Genomic DNA, 24,786 nt, shown 5'->3' on the forward strand with positions numbered 1-24,786 from the left:
GGAAAAAAGGGATTGGGCTTCCCTGGTGGCGCAGTGGTTGAGAGTCTGCCTGCCAATGCAGGGGACACGGGTTCGAGCCCTGGTCTGGGAAGATCCCACATGCCGCGGAGCAACTAGGCCCGTGAGCCACAACTACTGAGCCTGCGCGTCTGGAGCCTGTGCTCCGCAACAAGAGAGGCCGCAATAGTGAGAGGCCCGCGCACCGCGATGAAGAGTGGTCCCCGCTCGCCGCAACTAGAGAAAGCCCTCGCACAGAAACGAAGACCCAACACAGCCAAAAGTAAATAAATAAATAAATAAATTTAAAAAAAAAAAAAAAGGGATGGAAATCAATTTAAACAGAAGGAATACACAGATTAAATAGAAAGAATACCTATATTCAAACTAACCAAATATTAAAACACCTCTTCCTTTAGCAGTTATCAAACACCTAAATAAGGTTCTTAGTAGGGGTACAGAGGCTCCTAGCAATGCAGAGGTACTTAGAAGAGCAACCGTGGGATGGATCATAAGTGAGGGATCCAGGATCCTTCTCTTCTTTGCCTTTGGTGGGTGGTGACAAGGGCAGCAGAGACTTAGGGAGTGGCCCAGTCATCCCCGCCTGACTGGTCCAGGCCAGGGTTCGTTGTGCCAAGCCCACTGTTCAGAGACCCTATAGGAAAATGAGAAGTGTGAATAACCTTGAGTGATGGTGCCATGATTTTACCTAAAAAACAGAGAGCAGGGGAAAACATGAGGAACCATCGCAGGGAGAAAAGGAGCAGATCTGTCCCTATAGTGGGCCATACTAGGGTGATTTTCATGAACTTTACATTTTCAGGGGACTGCCCTCTTCTTTGCTGGTGAAAAATTGGTAGTTCATTGGCTAGTGCCAAAAACACGGAGAGACTAACACTTTGGATATCATATACATTGACATTCTTCTCTTTTATATATATTTTCTCCATTCCTATAGCCATATGAGCAGGACTGTGCTAACTTCCTTGCCCTAATCTCTTACTGTAATTATCTATTCTTTCACAATCTATTGCGTTCTCCTTGTTTCAAGCAACATGGCGGACACTTGGCTTATAAAGAGGAATGGAATATCATTATAGCCTTTAGATTCATATGGACCAGAGTCAAGTCCTATCCTTTCTACTTACTAACTTTGAGATTTGGGAAAATTTCATAACTTATCTTATGAAATTCATAAATTTCATAAATTATCTCAGACTTGTATCATGTCAGATTATCTGGAAAATAATACCTAGGATATATAATAACACCTAAGGTGACTGGAAGCCAGTGAGCATATATTATTTACTATGTGCAAGATACTATGTAAAACCCCTTACTTTAATAAGATCTCCTTCAGTCCCCACAGGCAATCAGATTCTGGTATCATTCTCATGTTATAGCTAAGAAGAAGGAGACTTTGAGAGGTTAAGAAATTTGCTTAAAGTCAAAAGTAAGTGTCAGGGATAGAATAAATATTGGGCTTTCTGGGTCCAGGGTAGATGGTCAATCTCCCTGTGGGTCTGCCTGCTGCGGGATGAAACCGAGACAGAACCCAGCGTAAAACAGGTTTCCTAAATGAACTTAACCCTGTGCTGGAGGAGTGTGCATGTGGGTGGAAGGTGAGAGAAGTAGGGAAGACAGAGAGATTCAACGATACACTAAAAAGTAACAAGTAATACAAACAGAAGTGTAATTTTTAAATGTTGGGAGAGCACAGCAGAGGGAGCTACTCACCGCCTAGATTAACTGGGGAAAAATCTGAAGAGAAATTGAGCCATTGGGAGGATACATGTGAGGGACTTTTCAACCCCATCAAATCTGATTGGTCTTGATCTATTTTAATTCAATTTCATCTCAGTATAAATAGATGTGATTTGGGGGATGGGGAGGTGGAGTGTGTGCTACCAAGTTCCTCAGGATTCCCCACCTAAGGAGGACTCCATTTGGTATGTGTTCAGAAAAGGTAACTTCCTTAGCAGGGCCAGCCATCTGGGAACTTTTTTATTCCTAAATCAGCATGTCGAAATGGTTGCAACCTGTTGTGTTTCTGTTTTTAGAGATAAGGCCAGATTAACACTTAGAATACTGTATTTCTTTTTTTTAAATTTATTTTTATAGATTTCCTAAGCACTAGTGTTTTTGTTGTTGTTGTTGTTTTTAAAGAGATTGGAGCTTATTTATTTATTTATTTTTGGCTGTGTTGGGTCTTCGTTTCTGCGCGAGGGCTTTCTCCAGTTGCGGCAAGCGGGGGCCATTCTTCATCGCGGTGCGCGGGCCTCTCACTGTCGCGGCCTCTCTTGTTGCAGAGCACAGGCTCCAGACGTGCAGGCTCAGTAGTTGTGGCTCATGGGCCTAGTTGCTCCGCGGCATGTGGGATCTTCCCAGACCAGGGCTCGAACCTGTGTCCCCTGCATTAGCAGGCAGATTCTCAACCACTGCACCACCAGGGAAGCCCCCAGAATACTGTATTTCTTGAGAATCTCTCTGGTGTTTTTCTTTTCCTCTCCTTTCAGGTAGAGCAGGACTAAATACAATGGTGAGTAATTTGTGCCCTGCCCTGAGCACGGTGCTTGGTCAACAGCAGATGAACAGTAGATGTTTACTGAATGTACGCCTAAAGCCTTAAGAGGAGAGTTTATCAAATACTCTTATTGTATACCTGGGATGCAGATTTAAACAAGAGGAAACTTTGATGGAAGCATGCCACCACCTCCCATGCCTTGAGGCAAAACAAATCAATAGAAATGAGAGAAGTGGACCTTGCTTCACATTTTCTTTCCCTTATAGTAAAGTTTGTCTCTCTCCCTGCTGGCTTGGATCAATACCTAACCCCATCTCAAGTTTGATCTCTATAGTGACCAAAGAAATATAACTGAAAAATTTGCTTTGATTTCTAATTCTAAACTCAAGCTTATAAGGACAAAAAAGGATTCGCTTAGAGACATAGAAATTCAGCTTATTGGTTTCCCTTTGATTTATCCCTAGATACACTGAAAAAAAGAATTTGTGTGTAGATGTTTAGGAAACAGAAAAGAGGATTCATACCCTTAATTTAAAATTTACTTTATAATGTTATATTTTAATGAAAAATACTTACATAAGAGACTGTGTAGAGTTAAACAGCTTTGTAGTCAGAAATACCTGAACTTAATTCCAAGCTGAGCCGCTTACTATATGATTTTAACCTTTTTAAATGTTACTTTCACCGCAGTAAACTAGAAATAATACCACCCATCAGATATAGTTGTTATAAGAATTAGATGTAAAATATAGGTGTGTAAGGATACATGTAAAATGATTAATGCGTAATTGATACTCATTAATAGATGGTTATCATTGTTATAATGCAACATAAGTCTGATTGTGCTAGGGAAGTGTCTAACAAGAGACTTATATTGTAAAAATATGCATCATCTATAAGCATTTAATAGTTTTAATTTATTTGACTATTTCAAAGGCATTTAAGTCATTTTATTCAATTATTGATTTTTTAACTGGCCAATTCCTTAACTAAACTAAGCAATTAATTAATTTAATAGCAATATGATTGAATTTTCAAATATGCCTGAACTAGCAATATTAACCTACTAATGATTATTTAATTTCTGTCTAACTTCTGTACATTTATAACTGCTCTCGTACCAGAAGCACTTCTTGTGAGATGATAGGGGCTGCAGAAAACAGAAGACAAGTCTATATAAGAAAAACTTACTACAATTAGAAATGGCAGTTCTGTTACTCAAAGAGATTACTATCTAAATGGACATTTATGCTGAGTCTTATCTATAAGTAGGTGGACATTTATTCTTTGGGGTGTGAAGAAATTCAAAGATGTTTCCATCACAGGGTGGTTTGTGTATATGAATCTGTGAGATTAGGGGGAGCTAGAACTGAAATATGCCTTAAGAAGAATTTACTGTGTAGTGATTTCTGACTTGGTCAGGTGTATGTGTATGTACAGTGGATGCTTGTATTAGTTTCCTGTTGCTGTTGTAACAAATTACTGCAAACAATTGTAAGCACAAACAATTGGGCTTATAATAGCACAAATCCATTATATTATAGTTCTGGAGGTCCAAAATGCAAAATGAGTTTCGCTGGGTCAAAATCAAGGTGTTGGCTGGGGCCCCACTCCTCCTAAAAGCTCTATGAGGGAGGTTGCCTGTTTCCTTCCTTGCCTTTTCCAGCTTTTAGCATCTACCTACATTCCTAGACTCATGGGACCTTTCCTCCACTTTCAAAGCCAGTAGTTTAGATTCTGCAATGAATCTCTTTCTCTCTCTCTTTCTTTTTCTTCCTCTCCCTCTTCTTCTCCCTCCCCCCTCCCCCTCTTCTCCTTCTCCTTCTCTTTCTTCTTTTTCTTCTTCTTCTTCTTCCCTTTCTGTCTCCTTCTGTCATTACCTCTCCTTTCTGATTCTGACTCTCCTGCCCCTCTTTCACTTATAAGAACCCTTGTGACTACATTGAACCCACCTGGACAATCCAGGATAATCTCCCCATCTCAAAATCCTTAACTTAATCACATCTGCAAAGTCCCTTTTGCCATGTAATGTAGCGTATTCACAAATTCTGGGAATAAGGGTGTGCACATCTTTGGAGGACCAATATTTTGTTTACCATATTGCTAAATCTTGTCATTTTCCTCTGTCAGGCAACTGGATGTATAGGATATCTTCCAGTACCTGGTGAATTAGGAGAATAGTGGTTATGGAAGATTTAGTAAGGAGGCAAGAACTAATCCTTTTTATTACCCTGAGAGATGATCTGTTTTTGTTAATGTATAAATCATGCTAATCAGATGAATGGATGGATTTTGGGGAAGGTGACAGTAGTACACACAACACAATGCATTTTGGGGGAGTGGGACCATAGGGAGGTTAGTTTAAAAGATGGAATCTGATTCACTGGGTTCGTATGCTAGAGGGACGGCACAGTATAGCTTTCGTGCCATCATGGCATACACTTCCACTCATTTTAGTCTTTGCCCTTCCTCTCCATGTTTTTTAAAAATTGTAAACTAATGCAAGATTGTGCTATACACTTGCTCTTTCATTTTATTCTCCATTTCTTGGCTTTATAATATTCAAATGAGGGTAAAATATATAAAACTCAAATTGATTACAAATTTGACTTGGCAGCAGCATTCTGAACGTTTAAAAGAGATGGATTTTATTATTAGCTGAGGGATATGCAAATATTATAAATTATAGGAAATTTATTCATGCTAATGGCTCTGAGTCTATGGTATGTCCATCGGTATGATATGCTGTACACAAATCCGAGCTGGATTATAGATCATATATTTAGATTTGATAGAATTTAGTTCGTCATTCTCCCAATTTAGTTCTCAATCAATTTTCTGAGTTCAAAGCAGTTGACTTCTTTATAATGCATCCAGAATATAATAGCAAGGCTATTGATATGTCACCAAAAGTACGCTTGCCTCTTTGAAGCTGGCATCTATATTTGCATCAGCTTTGTGGGCTTCCATGTGACACCCCAGCTCATTCTCTGCCTGGCTTTTAGTTTGGAATAAATAAAGGCTTCTCGAATTGATTTTAGAAAATTTCCAAGAAAAAAATCATTAAATTCTCATTTTTCTGCTCGGGAGTTCAAATTGCTATTGAACCTTACAATTTCTTTTGAGTCATACTTATATATTGCATTAGTTATCCAGGACTATTTGTTTATTGTATATATTTTATTGCATAGGCGATGAGTCAGTTAACAACAGAAAAGGCATCTTTTTGTTGTTTGAATTTTCCTTCATCTGTTTCCTTGGGCAAGTGATTGTTTGGGTTTGTCTTTTGGTTTTTGGACTCTTGTACTTCTTGAGATGTAGCATACATAGAATTGCGCTTAAGTCACAGAACCTGGAGCCAGACTGTCTAGCTTCCCTTCCAGCTCTGAAGCTCACCAGCCACATGATCTTGAGCAAGTTTTACAATCTTTTCTGTGTCTCTGTTTCCTTATCTGTAAAATGGAGATTAAAAATAAATATAGTCTCTACCTCATAGGGTGGTTGAGACCATTAAAAAGACTAACTAATCTGACACATAGAAAGCACTTTATACATATTTGCTATTATTTTTTTACTTGTGAATCATTGTTTTAAGTCCTTTATCTGTCTTTTCAATAACATTAGTTTTTTTTCCAACCAATATTCTTTCCAGAAAATTAACACTTCAACATATTTATTATAATTGTCCCTTTTCCATTTTCCTTTTGCCTTATAAATTTTTTGAAAGATTTTTTCACTTTGAATTTTCATGCTTAGAAAGTCCAACTAAGATCATTTTATGAATTACTTATATCTCTCTAAGAATTTTTCATCATTTTAAAAAGCATTTAACTCTTTATCTAATACTCCGTGTGTAATATGCACTGTGGTGAGGAACCCTGAATGTTTTCCTCAAAATCATTACCTACTTTTCCCAACATGATTTGTTGGTAATTCTGCTGTTTCCTCCCATTTCTGCATTGTTCTCTCTTCCACATAGTCACATGGCCAACTCCTTCGTGTTTCAGTGCAAATGTTCCACTTCTCAGGATGCCTTCCCAACACCTAGCTCACTGACACGCCCAGGTGGATTAGGTTCTCCCTCGTAGGCTCCCAACTCACCTGGTGCAAAACCATAAACTCCTTGGGCTATAATTGCCTGTTTCTCTTGCCAACTAGACTGAAATCTCTGGAGCATAGTGAATGTGTCTTATGCTTATTGTAGATAATCAATGTTTATTTAATAATAATGAATAAGTATATTAAAATAAACTTTATTAATTATATAATTCAAATAATTTATTTTTGAAGTTTCATATGGCAAAGATAGAAGAAAGTTAAAGTCATCCACAGCAATTACAGTCCCATAAAATTCTTCTTCTTGTTGCAGATGCTCTTTATATGTTTCTGTACTATGCTAGTCAGCATGTAGAGTCACATCGTTGTTACAACTTCATAGTGGGGCAGCATCTTCTATCTACAGAATAGCTCTCTATTTCATTTAACATATTTTGTCTTTAATGCTACTTTGCATGAAAGGAATATAGTCATGATAACTTCTCTTCATTTATTTTTGCCTCACAATTTCTTGGCCAATATTTTCTTTTTAAATTTTGTGTCTTGCAGGTGGCATATCGTTGGATTTATTTGTCTTTGTCTTTTAGGGTGAAGTTAGACCCGTGTTTATTTACATTTGGTTTTACACTATTACATTCGGTTTTCTTTGTTAAGGCTCTTTGTTTTCTTTTTTGGCTGACTTTTGTTAAATGGACTGTGTTTGGCTTTTTGTTGACTTCTCACATGAGTAACAACTTGAATTCACATAGAGTAGTCCTCAAAACTAAAATTTCAGTAACCAGTAATCAGTTCTCTAACTGCTTTTAGTGTTCAGTGTTTTAAAGAAGATACCTCAGGATTTCTGAATTTTGTTTCTTCATCACAGAAACTCTTCATGTCTGGATCGTGTCTGGATAATTGTAGAACTTTTCTTTTTCCTTGATTCTGAAATGTTTTACTAGGATTTGCTGATATATTGGTGTTTTAAAATTAAGTTTTTTCCTATATTATGGTAAATACTTTAAATCTATGCCCAAATTTTATCTTCAGCAAAAATTTCTTCTATTGTATTTCATTTGTTCTGCCCACTCTCCCTCCCTCCCATGGAAATGCTGTTATCTTCTAGTTTTAATTTTGCTGTCTGTTCTCTATCTTTGTCATCTTCTTTCACATTGTTGTTAGTATGTTATTGGTTTTCTCTTCTGCAGCATATATTACTCTATTAACTGCCTTCAATGTGTATTTTAATTCTTCTAAGAAACCTTCAATACCCTTAGTTCTCTTCTCACCTTTGATAACTTTCCTTTCTTCTGATTTCACCACGGCTAGGAAATCAGACACACCTCTGCTTACACCTGTACTGTAAATCAGACAGAGCAAATATCAGCTTCACAACTCAGATATTAGCAAGTGTTCTCTTAGTGAAATAAAGAGGTCAAAGTACTTTTTACTTTATTCTATAGACTTATTTATTGATGACAGTAGCATCATTTTTTTCAGTCAATTATTTGCTTTTTAAAAATTTTTATATAAATTTTAAATGTTACTTTCCATTTACAGTTATTACAAAATATTGGCTATATTCCCCATGTTGTACAATACATCCTTGAGTCTGTCTTACACCCAACTTGTTCTTCTGTGTTACCTTTCTCTTTATAGTTACCCTAAACTCATTTAACACTGTTTCCAATCTCAGTTGCATCCAAGTCTTCTGAAATAGCACATTGTGAGGTCAGGCGACCAATGTTCCTATCTTCTTCCCCACACATCCCTAAGTCCCTAAGTAAGGGACTGTCTTATCAACCCTACAACTTTATATCAGGTGTCATCAGCATCAAGATAGGAACAGATAGGTGCACTGCCTTATAGTATACTAGTCAGGAAACATCACCTTGTTTTTCAGATGAGGAAATTGAAAGACATTGACTTAGGAGGTTAAGAAACAACATGGACACAGTTTGTTAGCTGAAGGTTGGTTTTCTATTCCACGACCCTACCTGCGTAGGCAAAATTACTGATGGGAAAAAGGGAAGGAGAGAGAGCGAGACAAAGAGAGACAAAGAGAGAGAAATTAAAATGTAATGTTTTTTCTGTGATCAGAATAAAAGGCTACAAGGTAATGGAATCCAAATCTCTTAATACTCAGGCAACTGATTTCCTGACCATTAATCTTAGGCATTTCCCAGTAGGATGAAAATGATAAAAACCATTTGGAAATATTTCGAAAGTAAATACTCTCTGTAAATTTTTGCAAAAATAAACTGCTGACTTTCTGTTAAGATTAATAAAAGAATGACATCTTTAATTAATAATGTGCAAAATGAAATTTATATCTTAATGTGGAAAAACTTCAGTGGTTCATGTTCAATAAAATTTATACAGCGACCATTTACAACAAAGTAAGAAGAGTACAGCTGAACATAAACGGAATTCATCTGTGCAAATAGATAATCCAGAGAGGAAAATAAAGATATATTTTCTTCAGCATGTGAAAGACTTTCAGTAGTTGGTGGGAATCTCTTTTTATCAGGATCAACTGGAGGAGTGTACCTTTGTGTGGATACGAGGTTTTGGAAGACAGCTGAATTTTAAAAACTAACTGACATTTATTGGGAACATATCAGTTTCTACAATCACAGCATTCATATGATACAAGGTCTTATTCCTTTATATTTTTTTCCTTTCAATACTGTATGAAATAAAATATAAAAAATAAATATTAAAATTTTAAAAATATATTTACAAATTTTATTAAAATAAATGAAAAATTTAACTGAATAAGAAGTCCTTAAGGAAAAGCAAATACACAGGGAGTCAAAAAACAAATGATTTTTAATTTTTCCTGGGTCGCAGTAGTTGTTCTCAACTGCTGTTGTGGACAGAAATCTTGGAGAAGCTAATAGAAAGAACAAACAATGTAATAAGATGGTTCAATGTGGGGACTGGGTAAGAAGGTAGGGAGAACAGGGCAGGGAAGGAACAGCTTGGTGGTCTGTTACCTGGGGTTGTTTGGGACTTGGTTCATTGTAATTAAATCAAACCGATTCAAATAACAAAGTATACCAAAGACCGCTAACCCTGTGAGTCCAAAAAACTACCAGCCCTAAGGTGAAAGGCAGGGGGTGTATGAATGAGTGATAAACATATCAAAACCCACACATACACACATATACACACACACACCATATACTGGTTGGTCCCAGAAGGAGCCCTTGAAATGATTTTGTAATTACAATTCTTTAAGAGTAAACCAACAAGCAGAGTGATAACAGCAAAGAACACTGGATAAAATAAGAAAAACTAGTTTTGGAACCAACTCTGGCACCTATATCTAAATAACCATCACATTAACCAGGGAGGGTCCTTAGGTTTCTTTCACATAAGGAAATATTTAGACATGTTTCCTTATGCCTAAAAGGAGTTGGTTAGACTAGGTGAGACTGTATCATCTCTAAGACATTTCTGTTTCTAACAACTGTTATTCTGTGATCATGCAATCAGTCTTTTGCTCTGTTGGCAAGTATGTAATTCCTAATACCCTGTATTTTTGTCAGGTAGATGGCTTACGTGGGAAAATATAAGATGCTCTGGAACAACTGACAAAGGTTTTTTTTTAATGGGACTATTATTTCTTTCTTATGTTACACATGCCTCTATGGAATAAAAGGAAAAAAATCCACAGTCTATAATTCTCATAGCATTCACATATTTTAGATTTATCTCCTTGAGGGTTGAAGGGTAGGGAGAGAAGCAAAGAGCAATTTTTAGATTTGCCAAAGATTTAGTCAAACCACCAAATCTGACACTTAACTAATTGTGTGATCATGGGAAAGTTTTTTAACTACTCTGACTCTCCATTTTCTTTATCTATAAATTTTAGAAAATAATAGAACCTACCTCATGAGGATGTTAGAGAAGTAAATGAGATGATGCTTTTATAGCATTTAGCATAACTCCAACACATAATGCTTCAGGAAATGTTCATTAACATTATGTATCTCTTAATAAATACCTATCGTTTATCAGAATAATTGCAGGAGTAGGAGTGGGGACAATATTTTCTTTTGCTGTTTGCATAAACATATGCTTCTGTGTAGGCATTTTGTAGCTTTGCTTGAAAGCTTGAAAAAAAGAGGGTGACCATGAAACGTGGAAAATACCATGGAATGTTACAGTCTGTTTTCCGAGACCAGATGTTTTAAGTGCCTTCACTGTTCCTAAGATGATGCTATTTTCTTTTCAAAACCTGAAACGATGCTACATTTGTTTTCAGTGACTGCTGGCCCTAGTAAGCCTGCGAGTGGATTTGCAGAAGACAGTGCTGCGCAGAGAGAGGGTGTGTCAGACCTCCGGGAGGTGGTGTCCTTGAAGGAGCGGATGGCGAGGTACCAGGCAGCTGTTTCCAAGGGTGACTGCCGCAGCTCCTCCGCCAATGTAAGCTGCCTCTAGCGCTTCTGCATTAGGCAGGCTGCTTGTCTGCCTTCCACATGCCTCCGTAACACTGCACCATAAGAATACTACTGGACAATGGGGTAAAGTAGAAAAAACACAGAAATAGTGTGTATCAAATCCAGAGTATCTGAAATTAAGCTTCAGCTCTGCCCCTTATTAGTTGTGTGAACTTGAGCTACTATCTTAACCCTTCTCTGAACTTCAGTTTCCTTAACTGAAAAATGGGAAAAAACCATCTACTGCAGAGGGTCTCTGTGAAGAGTAAAAGAGATAATTTACGTGTAAGCCATAAGGCACTGTATAAATGTGTTACTACTGCCATAATTATCATTTAACCTATAGCTATTCTCCTTGGGAAGGTTGGGAATTAATTTCAGATCTTAATAATGTGGGTCTGCATGCTGCCCTCCTTGGTCTCATGTATAGTTCATTTAAATTCACTGGCAGTATAATTTCTTTTGCTTTTCTCGTTTCTCTGTATGCCCTAAATCCATTAGAAGTAGCTTAATCAACATAGAAATGAGGGAGATTAGCAATGTAGGGACTCTGCTAAACCAATTATGATTACAGGAAACAGCAGGATTCAGTAAGACCACCAGTTTTTAGAGCAAATGCATCATAAAGTCATATTCAAAAGAATTTGTTGGGTTCCATATTCTGTGGCCTTCGATCCACAGGATTTGATAAGTCATTTTATCAGTAGCAGCTTTATAGCTTAATGGAATATAAGGATATTCTTTTATAATTATAATCTCCAAATTAGCAAAGTTGTTCATTTAACCAAAAGAGAAAGAGAGAGAGAGAATAGCCAAGAAGGCTGGTATTCTAAAATAGCTGCTCTGAACAATTTTCTTTACAAATCATTCAGAGACAAGAATGACTGTGCCAAACTCATTAACAATGTTGCAATTCTAGACGACATTTAAGCTTTTACATAGTTATTGAAATACATTTCAGGCGCACCATAGATTTTGAATGAATGTACAGAAATGACATAAGTAACTTCATCACTTCCAAAACTAATAGTATCTCTCCAGCGCCTCCTGCCACTCTTCTTACATAGCACCCCCTGCTGGATCATTAAGGAACTTTACTACAAGTTAGTATTCTAAATTGGAAACATGATTCTTGGTGAAACAAGCTGACTTTGAAAATACCTAGTTAAAGACTGGTTGTTTAGTAAGCAATCTTTTATCTAGGAAGACTTTTATCTTGCTAAACACTAGGAGAATATACCATAAAACAAATTTGTATAAGGCATGATTCGTATTTATAGTGTACTAAAAGGAGAATATTTAAATTGGACACATAAGGAAACTAAATTATCTCACTATTTAATATAAAAATTTTAAATTTTAATGCTACTCTGAAGAAATTCTACATATAAGGAATTTAATAATCCTTCTCTTTCCTGCCCATTTACAGACAAAACAAATTCAGGGGCAGTGATTTATGGTAGATCATGCAATTAGACAGGGACAAAGCCAGACTAGATTCCAGTCTCTTGACTCTAGTACTCTTTTAACTATATTCAACTGCCTCCTCTTATATAAGAAAGCATCTTTGGTCCAAAAAAAGTGCCCTACTGTTTGGTTTGGCCCTAAACTAATATTTTGAGAAAAAATGAGCACACATATTGTCTCAGAGAAATCCTGATAAATATCTAAAGTAAAGCAAAATAACTGCCTTATTTGGTCAGTTGCATCAAATGTTTGTTCAATCAAAAAATCATGGAAACTGCTTATATAAAACAAAATTTCTGTCTATACAAATAAACCAAATATTTTATGTGCAAAATTTGGAAGTCACTGATTTGGCCCCAAACTGAATCCATTATATTTCAGTCACATTGAAGTAGTTTCTCTTTGTCCTAGATCAGTTTCTGTTTGTCCTAGATCAGTTTCTCTTTGTCCTAGACTCAGGCAGATGGCATTTTGTTGAACCTAAAGGAAAGGCCTGCCTGTGAAAAGGCATCGGTCCTCAGAAGCCCCCTAGAGGAGAAAGGAAAAGTAACATTTGTTAGGCAACAAAGTAACAGGTTCTGTACTGTGCAGTTTTATTTCCTTTATCTTTTTTAACACTTCCAAGAAATCTGTGAGAAATATATTGCTATTCCCAGTTTATAGGAAAGAAAACTGAGGTTCAGGAACTCTAGCCCAAGGTTTTAAGTGTCACAACTGGGATTAGAATTACTGTCTGTCCAACTCCCCAGATTGTTATTTCTATTATGCCCTACAAACCAAGAACAGTTATTTGTAAAGGAAATTGCTGATTCTGTATGGAATATACTTACCTAGGTTTAAGTGTTATGTATTTAAATTAACTTATTATTAAAATAACATTAGGTAGGTTCTGTATTAAGTATTTAAACTAACTCGTTAATAGAATAATTATTATCGGCATATCCATTAAATTCCAAATCTTGTTTCTGTGTCCAAGAATAAGAAACATAGAATAAGGATAAATATGTTTAAAAAGGTTCAACACAAAGCAATCTAAGTTATGTGGTCATTCACAATTACATGGATTAGTTGGGATGTTAGTACATGGTGGTAAACAAGGCAAAGTGATCTCAGTCTGAGCAAAGAAACATCACTCCAGCTCATGGCCATAGGCTTCTCCTTGAGTAAGTCCTGCCATCTTACATATGTAAACTTTCCAAGCTGAGCTGAACAAGAAGACCTCATCACCACCACTAACTAAACTATAGCTCAAAGGACTTTCTCCCTTAGGCCGGAGAGCAGCATCAGGAGGGCTGGGGTCATGGTTGTACTACTAGTAGAAATAATCAACTGTATGCGTTTTTGCCCGTGTAACATGATCTGATTCCAAAGCACAGTGCTAAAGTAAATGAATCGATATATCTGTTTTTTAATTCATTTAGTAGATAAGAGGCAACCTGTTCAGTATAGGAACTGATATTTTTGTGTAAACGCACACACTAGTAAAGTATCCACTCATTAGCATAATTAATGAGGCTTACCAGATTAATTTGCACATCATTTGGACACTGTTTATAGTTGTTGGAAAAAGTAAGTTTATTCTTAACAAAATTTGCCTTAATTTCTGTAATTTAATATGTATATATTATCTGCATATGATCAATTGAAGAAGGCCACTTATGTAAATTAAATGGCAGAGGGGGTAAAAGAAATATTGTAGCCTTAATTCACCCTTCCCTTTCTTTATCTTAAATTTCAAAAGAGATGTCATAATTTCTAATGACTTTAACATGTATCAAGTGACAGTAATTGACCAGGATTTACACCTGAAGTTTGTTGCAGAATTTGATAGAATGTATACCTTCTTTCCATAGAGTCAATGTGCATATTCTTAAATATTTGGCAGTCCCTGTAACTAGGGAAAGGTTATGAACTTGATAAAGTAACCACTTGAGTATTTGCTAGTAATTCAGATAATCCTGAATATTAATTTCACCTCCAGTATTTTGGAGTATGGAAAACCCCAATTTAGTAGCTGTGTTTTTAGTATTTGTTTGAGGAACTACATATTTGGGTAAAGATTTCAGGATCCCAGGAGTCCACAGTCCAAGGTATGGGAACCTCAGCTCACAGGCATTCAGTTACTCTCAGGTCTCAAGGTTTCCAGGGTTATGTCAGGACTAGGCTAGACCTCAGGAGACCTCCTGTGCATGAAGTGTCACTGAGTCTCCTCCCAGTTTCAGGTGGACCTGGATGTATCTTAGAGGAAAGTGGGTTGGCCTGGGGCCTGTTTGCTTGACAGTTGTCATCCCATCTGGGCTTGAGTGCCCGCTAGGCTGGGGAATGTGCTGAATCATCAGAACCAAAGCCTTCGAATTACTGCACTTCCCACAGGGGCATAATATCTGACAAGACTCCTCAAAGTTATTCAGGTTGTTCTAAATGACACCTACTGGAATAGGCTTTCTCATCTGTAAAATGCCAATGATAGACCTGAATCCTTCTAAACTTAGACATCCCCACCATAAATGACCGTATCTCACAGAATATGGAGAAGCATCAAGTGACAAAATGTATGTAAATACATAGAAAATCACTCAGCACTATGTATTAAGTAGTTGTTATTTTTACTAATATTAATATTTTTGTATATTAATAAAAATATGCTTCCCAAAATAGCTTCAAAGCTATTTTGTTCATCCTTAATGATTTAACTACATTTTGGAATAAGTCAAATGTTTTTTAATATTCTTAATAATGTGTTACCTATATAGACATTTGGAATTTTAATGACAACTTTGTTGTGGATTAAAATTGAATCCATTATTCTAATTTCTGCTAGTCTGTGTATTATGAGAGAAATCCATTCTAACAGATCTAATCTCCAGACATCAAAATCTATCTGAGATAAGGAAAATTAACTCAATATTTTGAAGATCCTCTGACTTTATATCAAAAGACTGATACAGGAAAAAACAACATGGAGAAATTATTTTTATTAAGGTTTTCTGTAATAAGATCCTCCTGAAATAATTGTGTATGTTAATATCTTTTTAATATACCACCCAATAATTATGAGCCATTTTTTAAAAAATAGCTTGAGAATCCCATCCTGAGAAGATGTCAAGCTGAAATTTCCTTTTTCTTTCCTTTTTCTTGTCTTAGATGCTGGAAGAATCAGAAATGCGCACAGTGCCTGGTGGTTTGGCCAGAGTGAAGAAACAATTTGAGAAGGACAAAACTGCTTCTTCCTGTAATACCTTTACTCAGTACCAATACCAGCACCAGGGCAGATCTGAGCAGGTAGTACTACTGTTGGTAAAGGATAAATCATGTCTGGTTGAAATGCTTTCATTTCAGTGCTAATATAAAACACACATCCCTGCCCTCTTTGGTGGTATATTTATTTTCATTACTCATTAACAAGAATTGTAATTTTAAAATGTTTTAGAAAATCACCTTTAAAGCATATCAATGTATTGATTGATTTACTTGGAGCATTTTGCCATGTTTCTAGGGAATCATACTGGAATATTTTTTCCCTTGGCTTCTAATGTCTCAAAGAAAAATGAAAATTAAATAGCCTAGGTTAGTCAACAGGTAAATAGAAATGTTGAGAACAATATTTACATTGAGCCTCTGCCTTTAGGTTATAATTCATGATAAACTATCTGTTATTTGTTTGCATAGATTAAATTTGAAGCATTATTCAGCTGCTTATCGTGATGAGTTTTCTGCTTTCTTTAAAAATCACCAAAAATTGAGTAGTGGAAACCAGATGTTATATAAAACTGCATAATACAACTTCTAAATGCTCTCTTATATAAAAGATTATTTCCCATTTCATTACTCCGTTGTCATATATTACCGAATATTGTCATGGGTTATGATTTTTGAATGTGAAAATCTAAGTAATAAAACTCATTAGAGTGAGCCTGGCACTTTGGAAAATAGTAATTGCGCTGTAAACAGCTGGACTTAGGCCCAGGTTTTCCAGGAGGAAGAAAGTAACTGGGGTATTTCTGAAATGTTGTAGTCAGAGATAAACGTGGGGTTTGTTTTTGTTTTTTGGTTTTGTTTGTTTGTTTGCTTGCTTGTTTTTTCAGAAAACTCCCTAGGGTATTTAGAGTTGCCTAAGTTGTGACTATTAAGGCAGTTGGGTTTGTAAGGTGGCATCAGGAGCAGTATATCAGATAGATTGATTAAAAGTCTGGTATGTGGAATAGTATTTGTTTTCTTTTTCTGGCTTTGTTTGAAAAGTAAACAAGAAAAAAAAATGTGCAATGTAAGTTGCTCACAATAAGTTTACGGTAAGATTTCTTTTAATTTTGCCTGAAGGAAATGTAATGTAAATAAATTAAGATTGGATATACTTGTGACCTAATGTATAGCTCTTGCAACATAGGATTCTAAGTGAATCAAGTATATGTGTTTACTTGAAACTGATCAACCACATGCTATATAGTCGTCATTAATAATTTAAATAAATTCTACGTAGAAGTATAGGTAAAGTATTTCCATATCCTTTATTTTGCAGGGAAGCAGTGTGATAGAGTGTAAGGGCTATGGGACTTGTAGATCTGAGTTCACACACCACCTCTGACATTTATCAGCTGAGTCCCATAGACCCAGGGCCATCTTCATTGTGGGCAGTTAAACAGGGCTCCAGGCTTAGAGGGGCCCTGCACTTAGTTTCATGCTCTGCTGTCATCTTGAAATTCTTAATGATTTTGGAATAAGGGACCCTACATTTTCATTTTGCACTGAGTGTGGCAAATTATGTAGCCAGTACTACATAGTCCAAATTCATAACCCCCTCAAGTCTCAGTTTCTGTTGAGTTATGATGGAGAAACTGATGAGTGTATTGTCTATCTCATGAGGTGATTGTGGCGGTCAAAGATGACCAAGAGCAGTTTCCATGAAAGCATTTCATCATCTGTGAAACTTGGTATCAGTTAGGATGCTTTATATTGCAAAAGACCAAAAACCCAACCACAAGAGTCTTAAACCAAAAGGAACATTACAGATTCATAAAAATGCAGTCTTGTGGAAGGGAGGTTTGATGTAAGTTCCAGGGGTGTACTAGAGCAACTGGCTTGTACCAACTCTTTGATTATTAAATTTTCAGGAATTTTGCAAACCAGATAATATCGTGTTAACAGCTTGAAATCAGCCATGTTGAGAATATTTATACCAAGGGAATTGGCAAATGCAAAAAATCAGGGATATCCCTTCCCTTCCCTTCCCTTCTTCCTTCCTTCCCTCTTTCCTTCTTTTCTTTGAGAACCCATTGTGAACCATTGATGTAATTAAGGACTCACAGTATGTCTCTAGCGTAGTAGCTAAGAGCACTGGGATGGAGCATGATCACCTGGGCCCAAATCCCTGCTCCTTCATTTATTTATTTATTTATTTTATAAATTTATTTTATGTATTTATTTTTGGTTGCATTGGGTCTTCGTTGCTGCGGGCGGGCTTTCTCTAGTTGCAGCGAGCAGGGGCTACTCTTCGTTGCAGTGCGCGGGCTTCTCATTCTCTTGTTGCGGAGCATGGGCTCTAGGTGCGCGGGCCTCAGTAGTTGTAGCACGCGGGCTCAGTAGTTGTGGCTCACGGGCTCTAGAACGCAGGCTCAGCAGTTGTGGCGCACGGGCTTCGCTGCTCCCCAGCATGTGGGATCTTCCCGGACCAGGGCTCGAACCCGTGTCCCCTGCATTGGCAGGCAGATTCTTAACCACTGTGCCACCAGGGAAGCCCTCCTTCATTTATTAGCTGAATGACATTAGACAAGTTTCTTAACTTCTCTGTGTCTCAATTTCCTCAATTATAAAGTCAAGATTATAATAGTACCTACCTCATAGGTTTGTTAAGAGGATTAAGTAAGCTGTTTTTGTAAAGTGCTTAAGACTGTGCCTGGCCCTTTATAAGCACTTCACAAGTGTTTGTTTAAAAAACTGAGTATCTCCTTGATCATATTTCTTCTTTTTTACCTCTCAGCCTCACTTCCTCTGAGGTGACCCCATTCTCTCCCAGGTTTTCCCCAGAAAGGAGTAAACGATGCAGAAAAAGAGTGAGAATCCTTTTCCCAGAAGCCCCAGGGGAAAAAACCTTACAGCATCTAATTGGCTCTAAGTGGAATACACATGCTCCCCCTAAAACTAAATTGCTGTAGCTAGAGGATGCTGATTGGCTGAGGCCTCTGTACCTGTTTACCTACGTGGAAGATCTCAGCATACCCTTATGAACAAAGAATAAATGAATGCTGGGTGAAAACAAACACAACCAAACCAGCAAATACATATATATATATATACACATATATATATATATATATATATATATATATATGTATATATGTGTATATATATATATATATATATATATATATATACACTATAAGTTCCTTGCAAATATAGTTCATTATTATAAGCTGTAGTTCCTTCTCTGTGACCATGACATACTAAAGTGTGTGAAAGTAATAAAAAAAATGTGCTAAAAATCTGAATATCTGCATGACTCTGGGCCTGTAGTGACCTCTCTGGACTTCAGTTTCATTATCTACGTTTAGATACACTAATAATACCCCATAATTCCATGAGGAATAACTAAATCTAAGTCACAGTACAATGCAATATAAATAAAATATAAAGGGAATATATGGAAGGATAAACTAGTAAATACCATTTATTGAACTGTATGCAGAAATCTGTAGGAAAATGAAAGAAAAAAGTCGTCTGTATCTTAGAAAATCAAATGACTAACTTACAATCCTTAATGGAAATTTGAGATACATATCAAATTTGGTTATGAGAGAGGAAAACATAGAAAAATCATGTCTTAGATATTCACTTAAACTTTTAAAGCTATCTGAATGCATTCTAAAAATCACTTCTTTTATCAGCAGGGATTGAGAACAAAACATTTACTGGTAGACAGACAGTTAATTCTGTCTTACCCAAGTTATTGTCGGCTCTGAGGGTGTTTTCAGTCTCTTTGTTGAAAGTACTTGAGATTTAGCTCTCTGCTAAGTCTGCCACTGGTCAGAAAAATATTTATTTTGCTGCCATATAAAAATTAATATTAGCTTGGAAATCAAGTTTAATTAGAGTTAAAAGAAAGAACATTTGTTTTGGATTTCTGACAATATTTAATATCACAATTAGTAATAATTTCATAAGGTGTAATAATTCAGTCCAATCTGCCTCTTTCCTTCCTAATGTATTGAAGTGAGCTATTTCAGGGTAATTAGCTATTTGGAAACAGTTTGTCTGGGAGATCAGCAATGGGACTAAACAAGTTTGGAAAATTAAGCTATCTCTGAGGTTAAAGGTCCCTCTATTTTTTGATTGATTATTTCATACCTATTGAAAAAGAGGTTCTGAAATAGGGGGGAAAAAAGGAGGTACAAGATGTAGGAACATTCATTTATGCCAGGCATTTTAAACTTGGAATGATGTCCTATTTATGTGTTCTAGACTTATGCTTTATGGTTCTGCCTGTTTAACAGTTACCAGCATCACTGCTAGCCTGTGGAGTACCCTTATGTAAATTAGAAAAAGGAGCTACTCTCAACAGTCAGGGCCCCTGGGTGAAGGACGTTTGGGGTGAGGGTTCAGCCTCTTAGAAGAATGTGTTGGAGAAAACTTTATTAGGTGGCTCTGGTAGTTAGTACTACCCATTTTTAATATCACCCATTTAGAGTCTGTTTTTCAAAGCAGCCATTACTGATTCCTGTAGATGTGAATGAAATCCAACCCTCCTTAAGGGATTATGAGCCATTCGGCATGTGTCCTGTTGATATTTAGGTTAGAAATATCACATTAGCATTGTTTCTGACTTTGTCTTAGGATTGAATTCTCAGAATTCTGTGCCAGTGAAAATCAGTAGGTTCTTAATGCTAGAATGGAAAGGACCATTTAAGAGGGATATTTTTAATCCACTCAGTACAGCAGGCTCCATTTGGGAAAAACAAAAAAACAATAACCCATCCCCTCATCCTTAAAAGGGTGTCTTGAAGTATGCTGGAGCAGATGTTGTTGGTATGAAATGGCCATTGTCTCTTTTCAGAGTTGATTTTCACTCACCCTTTCCATGGTTTCTGGGTTTTGTGTTTTTTTTAAGATTTTCTTCCTCTCTTTCTTCTTTTTTAACAGCTTTATTGAGATAATTTGCATACCATAGAACTCACCCATTTTAAGTGTACATTTCAATATCTGTTTAATATATTCACAAAGTTGTGCAGTGTCACCACGATCTAATTTTAGAACATTTCCACTCCTCCAAAAAACAAACCTTGGACCCATTAGCAGTCTTAAGATGTTCCTTCTTTGTGCCATAGTCTCACATCCAGGGTTTGATTTTCATTCTCTCATGCTTATTTCCTCTTCATTTTCTTTCTCTTTTATTTACACAGTACTGAGTAGCTCCTTGCGTATTAATTGTGAAGTCCTAGAAGCCTCTTCTATTCTGGAGTTTTTTTTTTGTTTTTTTTTTTTCTTTTTCATTTTAAGTGGCTTAAGTAGGGAAGAGCAGATGGGCCCCCAAAAGTCTGGTAAGTAATCAGTGCGATACAGCGCTTAGGTAATTGCTTTCATGTGAAAATGGCTGCACTGAATCTATGTCAGGAGTCTAAAGTATTCCTGACCTTCACTCCCTGCCTCCAAGTCTGATGGGGACCAGTAGGGAGCTGCAAGACAGTATGTATCTTTCCGCATACATCTGCTGTTGCAAAAATCCTCATGTAAACATTAGCACTCTGTAGGATTATGTGGATTTGGAACAACCTCTGGACAATTTTAGGCTGATAGAAAATATTTTTGACAGGTTGTGACAGATATAATCTGACATCTGTGTGTTTTAGACTCTTTAAAGGTGACCCATAATTATTTTCTAGCAAAATAAACATATTTTATCAGCTAAACGGCCACATTGCAAAGCATTTCTCACATAAATGTTTTAAACCTACCTTTAGCTTTCTGCCACATGCACGATTTTTCAAGGGCCTAGATTGCTATTAACAACCCCAATCTAACCTAGATCTCTATCAGCATACAAGGTTGTGACCAAAATTGTGTCTTGAAAAGTATTTTAGTTGTGTGCACGGTTTTAAAATGACTATTATAACTAAAGTAACCCCACTCAAAATGAGGCAGTTTAGACTAATGGTTAGGCCTATTGGCTCCAGAGTCGGACAGCCCAGGTTAGAATTCCCTGAGTTAACCACATAACCTATTCTGTGAAATGAGGATGAAGTAACAGGTGTGTTAAGAATAAAATGAGACAGTTCATGTAAAATTCTTACTAGAATGCCTGGCAGATATTAAATGTTGAGCAAACACCAGCTATTATCATTAGTAGTGTTGCCACTAAAGCATAATCCAGTGGTAATTATTCTCAAAGTAGACTACGATTCATAAACATTTTACGTATAGGTAAGATGACAAAGAAGGATGGCATTGTTCTGTGCCTCACACCTTAACTTTTTTTTCAGTTTTTTAGCCTGGGGAGACAGAATCATTTCCTAGAAGCTCATTAGGCAATTAAAGATTAGTTTAAAATTAACATCCCTGTACATGCTTTGCAACTGGTGACCTCCTGCTACCCAGTCTCCATCTGTCTCCTCTCTTCCTACCCGTGTCCACCTTCCTATAGCTCTGGGTCTTGGTGGAATCCCACATTTTTTCCTACAGAAGTTGAACAGAAAAGAATTATATTTGGTAAAAAAATTTCCTTGCTCAAGATGCGAAGCCAATTAACTGCATTTAGTACTGCTTTTCCCAACTATGAGGAAAACAAAAGCAAAAACACAAACTAAACTCTGTGAAAATGTGTATTTCTCAGGATGAAAGCCTTTTTCTACCAGCCCCAACAAACCACTAATTCTTCTCCTGCTTCCATAAAGCCTGTATGTGCCTGGTTTGTCTAGAAATGGGGCTTCCAGTACTTATGGAGCACCTATTACGTGCTTCTACCCCAGGCCTCCCTGGGCTGGGGTACAGGAATGTAGTAGGAGTGGGTTTCAATAAGTCCTCTGTCTGCTGGTTTCTACATCTGGACCTGAAGCAAGACCTCTTCAGAGCTCCTGACATGTCTCCTCCTACCTTTTCTCTGACTGGATAAGGATTTAGAATTGACATGAAATCTCAGTGGGAGCGCTTGTCATCTAAGTCTCCTAGGCTCTCAGTAAGGTGGTCCTCAGGTCATACACTGGAACTCCTCGGGCAGCCCAGGTTATTCTGGTTTAATTGTCCTGGCATGTGGTCAGGGATCAGGGAATTTTATAGCCCTCCCGGGGATTCTCATGTGCAGCAATGAGCATGGCAGTGCAAGCTTGAGCCAGGATTTGTTACCCCAGAGATGACCACGCCCCTCTTAGTTTCTCATCTGAGGCTTCTCCACTGCCCACCTCATTCTTCACTCTGATACCAAGGCCCTTCTATTTCTACTGAGACTTCTCTTGAGATGCCTACTGCGAAGAATAGAGCAGGGGCTGCTGAGAATAGAGAAATCAAGGGCTTAAAAAAATCATGGTGAATATAATAAATGTCAATCAGCCGAACGACCGATTTACTGGTACCTCCAAGCCCAGTTAACTCCCTTGTTAATGGCAGACTGTATTAAAATAGTGGGGGGTTTTTTTTGCATCTATACAAAGATATATTCAAATATTTTTTTAAAAACTAGATAATGGAGTGATGTAAGTGAACTAAAGAAATATATATCAAAGCATTTAGAATAAAAATAAACTAAAAATAATGAATTTATTAGCTTAAGCTCCACTGATATGCCAATAATTAATTAAGACTGAGATTTAACTCATTAATATTGCCATCTTTCATTAAAAAACTCTCATTTCATAGGATTATACGATCTGGATACCTAATGTCTCTTGAGTTTGTACCTTTGATATTTCTATAAATATAATATTAATTTCTGAAAGACGTAAGACGATTATAAAGTGATAAACCTTATTAAATCATGTAGTAACATGCTCATAGACATTTGGCTCGTTACACAGCTAAACGAATATGTGGACTCCCCCTGGGATACAAGGTGTGCCCATAAAGCACTATAAGACTGTCTTATGTGATCTACTGGCATTAATCACATTACTTTCGAGCCACACACTATAACTCTCAACTTCTGCTGTCCCCAAATGAAGTAGATGGTAATTGCTAACTGTCTACTGAGGTGTGACCATAAAGTCTCAGTCATGGTTCCTTTGCAACTTCCAATTTCAGCTTCTTTTGCAGAATCTGTTGGTAGATGCTAGTGCACAGAGGGATTCACACCTCCCTCCCCTGGGACAGCACTGCAGGCCATTCCAGTGCATCATTATAAAGGGAAACACATTCCAACCCCACACTGTGAAGACACCCGCAAAGCATTTGCCTGGGTCTTGTGTGGAAACTCTATCTTCTTGATGAAACAGTATAGTTCATCCAATGTGTGCCTTCTCCCTGGGTTCCTTTACTGTGCTGAAAATGAGCAAACAAACTAATCTACCTGGTGGCTTGGAGGGGTTTAGAAACATTATCAGAGGAAGGGGGGCCCCCGGCACATTTTCTCAGGCAGTCAGGGCCTCAGTGAATGGTACAAATACTCATAAGTAAAACTGAGTTGCAAGATTCAATGCTTTCAAAAAACCTTGAATTGGTTGCTTTTCTATGATTCATCTTATTCTCCAAAATAAAATTTGTAGTAGTAACATTTACCCCAATTATTGGAGTATTACTATCAAAGTTTCTCTTTTTCTTAATGGTACTGTGAGTTTTCTGTTTCTGAAACCTATTTGTTCTTATAGAATCCATTTTCAGTTTCATTTACAGAAGACAAGTATACATACAGATATACCCTTCACTCCTTTAAAGTGAAAGGAATTGGGAGAAAATGAGTGGTATTGTTCTTATCACAGGGCCTATGGTTATTGAGAGAGTGTCACCTAGACCCTTTCCTCAAAGACACAAAGTGAGAGCACAGAGTTTCATGTTCTTAGAGCTTCAGCAGGTGATCTGAAAAAGTTTTTGATGTTGATAAAGATGTAAAACACAGATGTTTTGACGTAATCAAATTTTATGTCTTCTTTTATGGGAGGGAGTGGATATTTAGGGAAAGTTGGAATAGAAAAAAAAAATACATTTGTATAGCCCCTTCTTCAATCTGGTCTCCTATTAGTTTAGAAGTATAACTGTGCTCTTAGTATAATTACGCTTAATAGCATTCTCAAGTATATAGACAATATCTTATAATATACTAATTAAATTTACTTTCTTTTTAAATTTTATAATAGAATGGCAAGATATAGAATTTTAAGTTCTGAGATTTTGCTAGTTTGTGAG

At 36.8% G+C, this 24,786-nt stretch overlaps 1 protein-coding gene across 3 annotated transcripts in view; it reads left to right on the top strand.

The window, feature by feature from the left end:
• Nucleotides 1–24,786, top strand: part of XIRP2 (xin actin binding repeat containing 2) — a 69,362-nt gene that overhangs the window by 11,848 nt on the left and 32,728 nt on the right. For 2 of the 3 annotated variants that reach the window (XM_059928022.1, XM_059928023.1), the window contains exons 2-3: nucleotides 10,830–10,990; nucleotides 15,616–15,753. In XM_059928022.1, the coding sequence (XP_059784005.1) occupies nucleotides 10,934–10,990; nucleotides 15,616–15,753 (195 nt within the window). In that variant the 5' untranslated portion in view covers nucleotides 10,830–10,933. Of the gene's footprint in view, nucleotides 1–10,829; nucleotides 10,991–15,615; nucleotides 15,754–24,786 lie in introns of those variants that run through there. The other variant, XM_059928024.1, reaches the window with a different exon arrangement.

The sequence above is a fragment of the Balaenoptera ricei genome, chromosome 7 (assembly GCF_028023285.1).
Source record: "Balaenoptera ricei isolate mBalRic1 chromosome 7, mBalRic1.hap2, whole genome shotgun sequence".
Classification (NCBI taxonomy): Eukaryota; Metazoa; Chordata; class Mammalia; order Artiodactyla; family Balaenopteridae; genus Balaenoptera; species Balaenoptera ricei.